At 32.4% G+C, this 12,936-nt stretch overlaps 1 protein-coding gene across 3 annotated transcripts; it reads right to left on the reverse strand.

Moving 5' to 3' along the window:
• Positions 1-5,602: 5,602 nt before the first annotated feature.
• On the reverse strand, positions 5,603-11,551 carry Set (NAP domain-containing protein SET). Of its 3 annotated transcripts, none has more exons than XM_076519983.1 (5): positions 11,188-11,551; positions 9,919-10,108; positions 9,421-9,626; positions 8,752-9,016; positions 5,603-8,680 (listed from the first exon to the last, which is right to left on the reverse strand). In XM_076519983.1, exons 1-5 carry the CDS (start codon positions 11,446-11,448, stop codon positions 8,628-8,630), a joined length of 975 nt encoding a protein of 324 aa, XP_076376098.1. In that variant the 5' UTR covers positions 11,449-11,551; the 3' UTR covers positions 5,603-8,627. The 3 variants fall into 3 exon arrangements, with proteins under 3 accessions (XP_076376098.1, XP_076376099.1, XP_076376100.1); XM_076519984.1 differs by having other exon boundaries at positions 9,421-9,617; positions 11,188-11,548; XM_076519985.1 differs by having other exon boundaries at positions 5,603-8,666; positions 11,188-11,548.
• Between the last annotated feature and the right edge of the window lie 1,385 nt (positions 11,552-12,936).

The raw sequence follows: 12,936 nt of genomic DNA on the forward strand, positions 1-12,936 counted from the left end.
AATGATGAAAATCTAGAGTTTAGAGAATTCTTCGGAAGCAATCCATTTTCTGGAAAGACCGACAGACAAAAAAGAAAGAAATGTCTATTGCAAAAAACAGCGAACTAGGCAAAGGCTTATACCAACGACCATAAGCTCAATACTTTACAATACCTTTTTACAGTAAAAATTGATTCAAAAACAAGAAAGGGCAGCAATAGTATAAAACATAATATATCTAAGTCTATCGCAAAAATATCTTCGAAATTAAAAATAGTAAAAAATGTTTAAACTTATCGCATTGTATCATGAGTATAATTTCTTTTACAATTATTTTAGCAGTAGAATAATTTGTAAGATATAGGTATTCATATGTACAGTTTATGTTGTACTGTTCTTGCTTCCAACGGTCCAATAGAAAATAAAACATTGCAAAACTAATGAAACAATAATCGCTAAAAGCAAGTGGAATGTTGCCTCTCATAAAAATAATAAGACTGTTAATTTATGTTTTGCACGATCTTTGTTGCAATGCTTAAAGAAAAACATTTGTAGAATCATCTTAAAGTAGCTAATTTTGTACCAGCATGTATCATGGGAAAGAAAACTTCTAGTGTCGTTGATAATCTGGATCCTATAAATTTGTAATGTAGGAGGGTGTTAGAGCCATCGCTACTAGCTATCGTGTTCCTTTCTCAAAGGCGGTTCCCTTCAGGAGTTTCGACAGTGTCTTGCCATGCCACGGGCGACTTCTACTGCAGCATATGCTCCCGACTCGCTGTCACGAGGCACAAAGATCCTTTTTTTGTCAGTGTCCCGTGGACAGTAGACGCCTTGTTGATCTCACGAATTTCCGTGACGCCCGTAGGGGATAAATCTTGTGTTGTGTATCCTCCTCCTTTCGCTCTATGAATTGTCATTTTTCTTTTTTGTGATGCCGTTCAAGGATCGGTATTGTGTTGATGGAGTTGCCGATTTCGTTCAATTCTGAAATCCTCCGTACTTGAAACTTGACTTAAAGATATCTGAACTTCTTTCGCTGTGTATTTTGCCAACGATTTTTCTATTAAACTTTATTGCTTGATAAAATATCAAAATAACATCGACTACAGAGGACTAATGTTAAGTTAACAACAAAATCCTTTCATTTACCAACAAACTGGAACTTGCATTTAAACCATGCAAGAAAACAGACACGGAATTTAATGTTATCTGTATCGCGAATTTTGTGCAAAGGTGGAGGTGAATGAAACACAAGATAATAAAAGCATTAGAAGAAATATTGCACTGCCTTCGATCTATCAGAACTATCAAGAAAGAAAACGAAGTGTTATTTCAAAACTCTGTTCATTGGGAAAAAATTTGTATTTTATCTCATTATTTCTATGTACAATATTGTACAACTCTAATTGGAGATAAAGTATAAAAGGACAGAATGTGCATTTTAATGGTTGGAAAGGAATAAACGAGTTTAGCATTTTCAGTGACGAGTTCCTCTTTGATAACAAAGGTCGAAGGGAAACGTGTGCCACGAAAAGCAGCCAATAGACAGCAGTCATCATCGAGTTAACGAGGTTGCGATGACCGTGGCATGCGCAACACAGTGGTGATCGTGTAACATCCGAGTCACAGTGTCTTGTATTGTGAAAAAGTCAAATACATCCGTCCACAGCGTCGGCTGTCTACACGCTTACTCTCTTTGAATCTGAAATGTCGTTTTTTGCGTCCTCCACGACAGCAGCATGTGTCTACTTGTACGGTCCACTCTACTTGTATTCCCTGATGGAGAGCAACGAGTCCAGGCGAAGAAGACGTAACGATGATATAACACGAGGAAGGTAAGGGATTCCTTTCAGCTATCGTAAACCCTCGCTCTTCGAGCAGCCAGAGTCACAGTGATTCACTGTAATGATCCGAAGAATGTTCCAAATCGATGTTTCTTGTCCGGCTGATATTTTCATAATTTCTTCACTGAAAATAGTGGCCCTTTTTTACAATTATATAGTTAATAGTTATAGTTTATTATATAGTTAATAGTTATAGTTTATTATATAGTTAATAGTTATAGTTCATTATATAGTTAATAGTTATAGTTTATTATATAGTTAATAGTTATAGTTTATTATATAGTTAATAGTTATAGTTTATTATATAGTTAATAGTTATAGTTTATTATATAGTTAATAGTTATAGTTTATTATATAGTTAATAGTAATAGTTTATTATATAGTTAATAGTTATAGTTTATTATATAGTTAATTTTTATAGTTTTTTTACAATTATATAGTTAATAGTTATAGTTACTCGAAAAGTTCTTATAATTCCATCAATTTCTTATTGTTAAAAAAAAATATCGAGCTTTTAAAAATCGAAATGTTATGTAAAACGAAAAAAACAATTCCTGCCGTAAGTAAAAGATACTTCGTAGGAATACATTTTATGACCTTCTACCAGCGGATACCGAGACAGTATGCCAAGAACGTGGTCGGGGTGGGAGACAAGTGGGGCACAATATGTGAGCATAAATTTATATGCGTTATTTATGAAAAATTAATATTAGATTCGGTATTCAGAAAAAAAAACTAAAATTCAGAGTTCACATTTTTCTGGAAATATATGGAAGAAGAGTGACACAATAATTGTACGAGTAGCATCCAAAAAGCTAGAACCACGAACCGCGACTGACCACCTTGATATCTTGATCCTGGACAATAAAAAGAAATTTGAGTTTGAAGTTTTTTGACAAGATTCGCAGAAATATCTAGGAGGTTGATTTTAAGCTAAACTTTTTAAATTTGACACACGAGAAATTATATGTTTAAACATTTTGTTTAGATATCATGAAAACTTGTACTTTATTTATTTTGTGTATTGTATAAAGAGATAAATAATTTATGTAAAATTAAAGACTGGTTTAGTCCAACGTTTTTGTCCTCTCCTAAACGAAATCCTGACTACGCCCTTGAGTGTGAACCACATCTAAAGTATGTATAATATTGTATTTTAGTATATGTAAAAATGCAAATTTCATTATACTTTTATTAAGACAGTGTTTCTCAAACAAGAAATAAGTAGTCTACTCATCTTTGTTCAAATTGTTTGAAACATAATTGAACATTCCGAATAATCGGAAGTAGATACATTTCTTTTCGCAACCAGTGACTCAAATTTAATATTATTAATCTTAAATTGGTATGGCAATGCTCCACAATGATTATGCCTATTCATGATTTTTCAAAAATAGCGTGCTTATGGACCACGAAACGCTCTCACCAGATAAAAACCTGAACTAAACATCTTTGATATAATCAAATGTTAGGTCCCTGAAAAACATTAACTTTTTGTGAAATAAACATAAATGAAAACATAATTTAATAACTTAATCAATATTAAAATCGCCGATAAAATAGAAAATTTCGTTATCTACATCTGCCACAGAGGCAATGAAGTCAGATTAGGAGAATTGAGGGAAATACAGCTCCTCTCTGCTAGTTACGTCACGAACGATCAGTGTTTCCATTTGCCGGCATCATAGGGGCGTCCCTCGCGTCCGCTCTATTCCCTGAATGATCTGTAAACTGAAGTGGAGTAATAGGGGAGATTGTTGACTTCCTCAACTGTAATGCGCCTGACCGTTTTTGAAATTTCCATTGAAGTCCAGCGATGTCGATTGGTGTCTAGTGCGTCCAATGGGATCAGGAATTCTGCTCGGAATCTGCTCCAAATGGAGGAGAGGAAACCTTACCTTACCTTACGATTCCAATGGAATCCATTGGCATCATCCAATCCCATTTATGAGGTCTTCTCTCCACCACTCTACAGCACGTTCCTATTTTTATTATAAATTTAAGTAAACTAATTTCTTCCAAAATTCACGGATGTCACTCTATGCTTCCACGATGTGTTTAGCGCAGATTCTCCCATTGGTACTTTCCTGGAAGAAAGTCTGAGACCACTGACTTTAAGTTTTGCAAGACGCTGCACGCCGCTGCGTGCTCAGTTAACGAGAATAGGAGTAGAAATTGCTTTGCTCTTATTGGCTGACGATTCATTGCTAAGACAGGATTTACTGCGGATTGGATGCACAGTAAAATGGTAAGCCTGCTTGTAATAGCTAAGGGAAATAGAAAAATCGTACAAAATCTGAGGTATTACTGTAGTACGTAACGACGCGTAGGTAGATCAGCTTGTTGCTATTTACACGGTGCATTTCCATCAATTCGATGTTTACCTTTCAGTAGGAGTGGGAGGTTTTTCGACGACTTCGTGGAGCGTACGGGCGCGAGGGACACCCCTATGACGCCGGCTAATGGAAACTCTGCCCACGACGCAGACATGATACAACAAATAGACAATTTGTTGAGGCAAAATTTTTCTACGACCAACTTTTCATTGACTTATACTACTTAGAAATTGCAAAATTTTTTAAAAATTTTCGAAATCTTCCAAGCAGTACAAGTCAATAAAAAGTCATACGGAGAGAGAGAGAGAGAGAGAGAGAGAGAGACAAAATTTGTCGACGTTTGACTTTTTATAACTTTTTCTTTAACTTAAAAATCTTATGTTCACACTTAAATTCAATATAAGGACTACATTTTTTAAACTTGTTATAAACATAAAAGAACTGATTAAGTTGATTAGAAAATTTGCAAGAACGAATATCAAATAAAATAGATAGAAAGCATAATTAAAAATCGTTTTAGACTTGCACGAAATAAAAACGTCGATTATCCAAACAAGAGAATCAATTTGTTGAGTTGGAAGCTTCAAGATGTTGATATTCTAAATTCTTTTTAGTTGTTTCTTTCGCAGATATTTATTCTAGTAAATGATAATAGAACACATTGAAATATTTTTTTATGAATAATATTTAAATATTAGTAAATATAATCGAATAATAGAAAGACTAACTAAATTCGATATAGTAACAATATTTTGAGTCTAAGAAAAAATATGAAGCATGCCTACGGGTTTTTTTAAATTACATACTCGATCAACTTTATTTTCCCATATACATAATTATTCCGTTGGTATACCAGTATGTAAATAATAGTATAGATCAGTGTAAAAATATCTTTAACTATATGTCTCACTGTAACATAAAATAGGAAATGCAATTAGTGAATACGTGACAAGACTGTTTCATGTGATAAGGATAATGTGTTCTACATTCGCTGTTCTTTATGACAAGACCCTTCATTCATTCTATTAATTGTAAGGATCCATCTCTGAATAGTTAGTTCGGATAATCGTCGTTTCGTTCCACATCCCTGATTCCCTGTACGTCGATAGAATTTGATACGAGTAAAAACTTTTTAACAAATTTCTTACATCTTACAAACGTGTATTACAAACAATAAAATCTTATATATTAGCTTCTTACATTTACCACTTATTCTTGTTACATTTTTCATAATTACTTTTGTTTCTCGTATAATTTCCTTCCTTGGTCACATCAATATTTCGAAAATTTTTTGTAGTTAAAAACATCATATAATCGAACCTTCTTTTCGTCAAGAATAATTAAGTCGAAGATGATATCTGACATACGTAAATGATTGGTTCGATTGTAGAAGGGAAAAACCAGGGACGACGATCAGGTTAATGTCAAAGAGAAAAACGGTGCCGCCAGAATGTAATTTTTATCGACAAGTCGGAAATCATTACAATATATCGTAGGAAAATGATAATTCATGCAAATAAGAACAATGTTGCAACAATATGCTGAACTTGTATCTCGATCGTACGAAGAAACAAAAAATCCAGGATAAAATGTTTCGACCGATTTCTTTACATTATTAAAACGTTTTTATAGTCGTGTATCTTATGTCGTTAAGCAATTTCAAATATAAAAACTCATTCCTATCTCAAACTGACAACTTTATTTCATTAATTTGTTGTATGATTGCGTAACACGAATACGTTGCTTGATTAAAAAAAATGTGTACACCCAGTTATTCTGTGTCTCCTCCCTGCTTGCCTACTCTCACTCATTCATCCCGGACACAGGTATCTTTTTGTGCGACCATGTGCCAACTCGCAGGACTTATGTGTATATAATTCCGCAGACGAGGTACAGAATAAACCTAATACATTGTAAGAATTCATACTGACTAATTAGAAATGCAGAACTCAAACAAATTCGATGATTTCATTTCTTTTAGTATGATCCACGTTTAACACAACCCCTGAGATTCGCAGAAAAAAATATGAAGCCTATACACGTAGCTACTTCGTGAATATGTTACAGAGCTGCACAAATTAGTAGACTCAATACAGTTTGTTAACTATTTTTCCGTTTTTATAAAACCACTGATAAAAAAATATTATTATCATAAACTAGTTACTAAATTAACATACTTATTGTTACAAAATAAGAGACTTTTATTGTGTTAAAATAATATAATAAACGAATTTCATTCATACAGCTCAATTCTATTAATTAGTACACCTCTGTAAATTGAATGCTGCAAAGAGCTGTTATTGCTTTGTTTCTATTTCTTTCGATGAAGGTAACAAGTATTTCTATGTATGCGAATGTGTAGCATTGCAGTAATGCTAGAAAACTTGAGTACATCCACGAAGAATACAAACTTATATCGAATTTTGAATGTACCCTGCACCTCATCGCGTCAATACATCACTTACAATCGCGCACCGTATCAATTACGTTAGTGAAATTTCAGGACAGTAGTTGGTGTTTTCGAAATTTTTTAATGACAGTATACGTCGTAGAAGAGTGCACCTTATCGCTGTCTAGGAGGAATCAAATAATTGCTTACATTGCTAACGTTAAATATTCAGTAGAAAAATAGGAATCTTATTCTAGGAAATTTTTATAATATCATAATAATTTCACGTATCAATCGAAAGATCGCCCCTTAAGTCGAAACTGTTTTATCCAAGACCTAATAAACTGTTTACGCTTAAAAACATGTGTATTCCTTGGATAATTTTGAATATGATCAAATCAGGTATAAATAGTGTTTATCTACTTTGAGCGGCATAATTATTTGATTTTTCCTAGATCCCACTGAGAACGCTGATTTAAGAACCATTCGACAGAACCTTCGCTTGCACCCGACACCTAAAATTGTTTGCAATGTGTTCTTTTGTTGGCACACCGCGGGAAATATAACAGGGGTTTACAATTTCAACTCCTGATTCTAACTTCACCTTTGGATCGCAACAGTAATTTGCAAAGATGCCCTTAGAATTAGAAGTGCGTGTGGACTATATGTGGAGAAACGTTCGTGATATATTTTCACTTCGCGGGAGTGGAAATTTTATCATGTAAAATCTGGAAGAATGAGAACGAGGTGAGGTGCACATGTTGAATCCCATTTGAGCGTGACAAGTTTCAATCATAATTGAAATTAAATTATGACGTTGAGACGGAACTACTTGTTGCATAAAATTAAACATTTATACAAATGAAGCAATAATAAGAAATATTAATTACCATTAATCGTTACGTTTTTATATCTCTACCTGCATTTTCTTCATTTTGCATAGAATTCAGTAGAATGTACATATAATATATTATATTGTATAATTTTAATACATTCATGTATAATGTAATATAAACGTACTTGCAAATACATATCCAATAGCATTAAACGCAATATATGTGTAATGTTACAGTAATGTAAATGTTCTTCTTGTATAAAATTAAAATACTAAGAGAATGCAAATACATTATATGGAAAGAGTGATAGTACCTAACTTTTTTTATATACTGTTAAGTGTAGATTTCTAAATAAGAATAAAATGGTCATGAAAGCATGAATCATATTGATGTTTTATACATATTTATAGACCAAATTCAACTGCCACAATAATAAAATTGTGATTCTACGCGATATGTCTCCTGCCACATTTAAAAGTAGATTAATTTACTGAGAATCTATAAAGTTGTTTCTACTCTCCTTTAAAAACCTGCACTGTTAAATAAATTATAAAGATATTTTCACAAATGTAATTTAGTAATAGGGTACAACTTTTTACAAGTACCTAATTTTACTAATCTAAAAAAAATAATTCTCTCGATGACAACGAATTGGACGTTACAGATCTTGGTATGTAAATATAAACTGTCACTCTCAAAAAGTATCTAAAACACCTCGTTCTGGAAGAAATGTGATGGAATAAATTTTTATAAGCAGACAACACGGAAAAACCACCTGTTCACTATTATGTCATAACTTATAATTTACTGATTCTCTGAATGCAATTATAACACGATGAAACTGAACAGGTGTTTGTCACCATATGCCTGCTACAATAAAAAATGACTAGGCCATATGAATATAACTAAGGAATTCGTACTGCATTCCGACACTGATATACATAGAAGAAAGTGCAAAGTGAAATCTACCTAATTTAATTCAGACCCTGCAGTTACCCTAACAACGTTTAACACAATCAAATAAATATGGTACTTTTATACAAGTGATATTTTCTCGCATTAAAAGATATTAAATCTGCTAAACTCAGTCCCTACTGTATTTTCCGAAAAATGTCCCGAGGTTTATTCATATGGCTCAATAGTTTCAGTCCTGCAAACTTCTTCTATTTCCGACCAATCTGATGTGTATTTTCAATGATCCTTTCTCAATCTCTATGACTGTAACCAATCTTATGCAAAATCAACTTTGCATTCTATTATGGTTCTTCCCCATCACCGTCTGTAAAATAACAACTGAGATGAAAATATATGAAGGTATTTATAAACAAATTAAAATGAATCACTAAAGAAAACAAGATTTTTACCTTCACGATCTACTTCATCATCTACTAATAATTCATCCTCTTCGTTTACCCCATCATCTTCATCGTTCACAGCCTCTTCTTCTTCTTCATCTTCATCGACATCGTCTTCAACGACAACTATACTGTCATCTCCTTCCTCACCTTCACCCGCTTCATCGCCATCATCCGCCCCTCCATCTTCATCTTCGTCTTCCTCCTCTGTGTCACAATCTTCACCATCTCCTTCAATACCATTTTCAACATCCATATCTGGTGCTAAATAATACTGACAACAAACAAATGAAATATTAATTACCTACATTTAAATTGTAGTAATCATAATACTAAACTAACTAGTAATACATAAGATTACAGCATTATCAAAAAAGTTAAAAAGTTTAAGTAAATATTTAAAGTAAAATAACTAAAAGTTCTACAATGTGTACGTGGAAGGAAGACTTATGGGATAGCACAGGGGAACAAGGAGATCCTGTTAATTGTATAATTTGATTAACTGATATTACCACTTCACCCAATAACAAAATTATATATGCCTAACGACCATTCAGATCTGCATTCATGAGTTTTTCTTCCTTGAACGCTTAGTATAAAAATATCTCTATGGTATAAACGCTCTATGCAAAATCCTACTAAAATAATCTATAGTATACATTAAATAAAACATTTTACCTGCAAAGGATTAGGCCACATGTCATCTTTAATTAATTCTGCTATTTCATCTGAACTGGGATCACCATGATCCGTAAACCAGTCAAAGAATGACCTGTGTTTTAATGGCCTTTTACGACCTTTTAACGGGGCTTTGGTTTTTGCTCGTTTTGTTAAATCCGCACCTTCTTTCCAACGTATAGGTGTACTTTGAGAAGCTGGATCTCCTGCAAAGAAAGCAGGAGATACATTAAAACTATGATTGATCAATGCAATTTCAATCTCCATTTGGAAATTGTTTTGAAAAACATTATAGTATAGATAAGGTATAGACATCATGCAAGTATAAATTCATTTGTACCTTCTAATAAATACAATTCTACATTATACATTCAATGCAGTATGATTTGTTAGTGCATGAAAACAATATTCCAAAGGATTGAAATTAAAATAATAAATATTATTCAAATTTATATTATAATACAAAAAAATAATATTTAGATTTAGAAATATTCTCACCAGAAGAACCTAGATGAAATTCCTTAGTAAGTACTTCATTTTCGAAATATGGATTTTCATCGAAGTGGAAATTAATTCTATAACCAGACTTAATATCTTCAAATTCTTCCACTTCTAGTTTATTCAGGAATCGAAGTGCATCTTCTTCATCTTCTTCCAATATTTCTGCTATTTCTTTGTTGTTTACAAACTATATATGTAATAAGGAAATGTATAGCATATTCATCTGTATTAATACAGAAGATAATGATTAAGACTCGTACATTCACGATTTTATTAGACCATAAAATTTCTTCAAATGTAACCTTATAAATACCACTCAAATTATAGCAGTAAATTGTTACTTAATATTAAATACATGCAACTATGTTATATTTCAACTGAATTTATTGAAAGAATAAAGAGTGAATATTAAATTACCATAACATATACTATAGATGGAGAAATAATGAAGTAAATATTTATATTCCAACCAATTAGAGATTGAACATAAAATATCTTTATTGCTCCTTTTATTGTAAGTACAATAAATATTTATAACTTATTTTCTCTTATCTTTTATTATAAAAACTAAGACTGTAGTTTACTAGAAAATACTTGATTGTAAGGTAAATAAGAGCAATATGATCTTCAACATATGGAAATGAAACCTTTTAGAATCAATCAGAGATTATAAAAATAAAATAAGAATGGACTATATATTAAATATAACTTTAAAAAGGAAAATATGAAAAAATATTATACAATTATTAACAAAATGATAGCTACATCTTATACAAATAACAGATGAATTACTCTTAAGAGTTGATTTCATCAAGCATCATTACAAATAAGCCATCAGTTAGAACACATTCAAATTGTAGGTTAAAAAAGTTTAGAATACATTGAAGAAATTATAAGTACAGAAACAATTTACAATAGAAGCAGAGAAAATAATTTCAAGAAATAAAAATTCATTTGTGTTGTTGCATTAAGAGAAATTAAAAATGTAATTCTCAATAAACAGGTACTAGAACCAATGAATAATAGGAAGCTGGCAATAGATTACCAAACGGTATCAATGTATGAAAAATCTGAAAAAGTGATTTCTATAAAAATAAATGTGTATCATATTCCGCGTGACCGCATGTAGTTATACATACTTTCGTACGTATACAAGTAGGCAAGATGGCGACTAGCGCCGGTGGACGCCGGCATTGCTGAGAAACGTCAAAGATACATTAGTAATCATTATTAATGAGAATGTAATATCATTGTATGAAAGGATACAGCAGTGACCCAAAAATTGGGTATCCTTTTAATAATGTCATTCCGTTTTTGGAAATAGGGCTTACGCAACTTATTATACTTCTTCTCAACTTCGAGGATTTCATCGCTGGCTTTCTCATTGAGGCCATCGATTTGATTCTGACACCCGTCAATCTCTTCAAGTGTTTTTTGTATTTCAATGTCGTAATCCCGCGACTCGACACCCTCGCCCGAACTTGGGTCCTCCAATTCCTTGGACTTTTTGTTCGGCGAAGCCATCATTCGACCCGCGCTCTTGTCACCACTCCACTACTTTCTGTTTATTTTCAGTAGGCACTCACTCCGCGTTCGTCACGCTCGTGTCACTAATTCACGGCGGGTAAGCAAGCTAACTGCAACCACGAGGTCAATAGCTTATCTAGATGGGCCACTCCACTGCGAATGTCGATTATGTGTTCTATTTACGCACAATGTAAACAATTTCTCGTGCGTATAAAAATTTACAAACTTTATGTACACCTTAAATTTCTCATATCTTTAAGAGACCTATATAAGGATACAGCATATATAGCAAATGATTAAGAAAGTGACAAACTACTGTACATATACATATTCTATGACAATTGATACAAATGAAAGAATCTACGTGTTTGCCAGTCTTGATAGTATCTGTAATTATTTTATTTTATAAAAAGTGATAAATGGAGAAAGTACTTGCATAATATAAACGGTGAGTATAATGTACGTCACATTTTAGTACACACTGCATCGACTTTCGAATAAAGTGGAATAAAGGTCGATGACGATGACACTGTGAATTAATGAATATGTACATCGATTATGCAGTACTGTGGTATTGAACTCTAATGTAAAAATAATTATTGAAACGAAATTCTCTTGGAACCTATGGTATCATATATTTAAATTGACTAAAATTAAGTTGCTATTTCTTTAGGTTGAAAATGTCATTACTTTTCTGGACTATTAGAGAACAAACGAAGAAATTGCAAAAATTAAGAACACTGAAAAAACGCGGGAATATTTGAAACATAATATAGTACACAATGATAGATATCGTACCTGTGATTATAAATTTACATAGAATAAGAACTCTCTGTAGAATTTATGTAGTCTGAAGTATGCCCATAATATACAAAACTTATGCACGCATGTGTACTACTATATACGCGAGAAGTATATTTTTCTTTCTCAAGATTTGAAAATCTTTCATAGTTTCTATCTCAAATGATTTAAAAAGTGATATACAGGATGTCCTAAAATTATGGTACCTCCAGGAAATGAGGGGTTTCGAAGCGAAAATCCAATCCGCGGCTTTGTTTACGAGCTATTATGAGAGGCGAGATCAGTTGGCGCGAGGTGGCCGAGCCAATGAGCTTCGGCCGGCTCTTATTGGTTCGGCTGCCTTGCGCCAGCATTTGCGCTAAGGAAAAAGTTACTTCGAATGACCTCAGAAATCCCTTATTTCCCAGAAGTACCGTAATTTTTAGACACTTCTATAAAACGCAAAATGCTATCAAAGAGAATCAGAACGTAGTTTATTTGGTCTAAAATTAAATAATCATGACAATAATGACAGCGTTCAAAAATAAAAAAAAAGTATATAAAATAGAATGTACGTACTAAAATATTTCCTTTTCATTTAAAAAATATTCTATTATTGTCAGTTTAACATATTTACAATATTTACGTAAACGTACAAAATAACTATTTATCATTATCATTTACTTCACTATTTATTTAATATAGCTT

Source organism: Megalopta genalis, chromosome 3 (genome assembly GCF_051020955.1).
Source record: "Megalopta genalis isolate 19385.01 chromosome 3, iyMegGena1_principal, whole genome shotgun sequence".
NCBI lineage: Eukaryota > Metazoa > Arthropoda > Insecta > Hymenoptera > Halictidae > Megalopta > Megalopta genalis.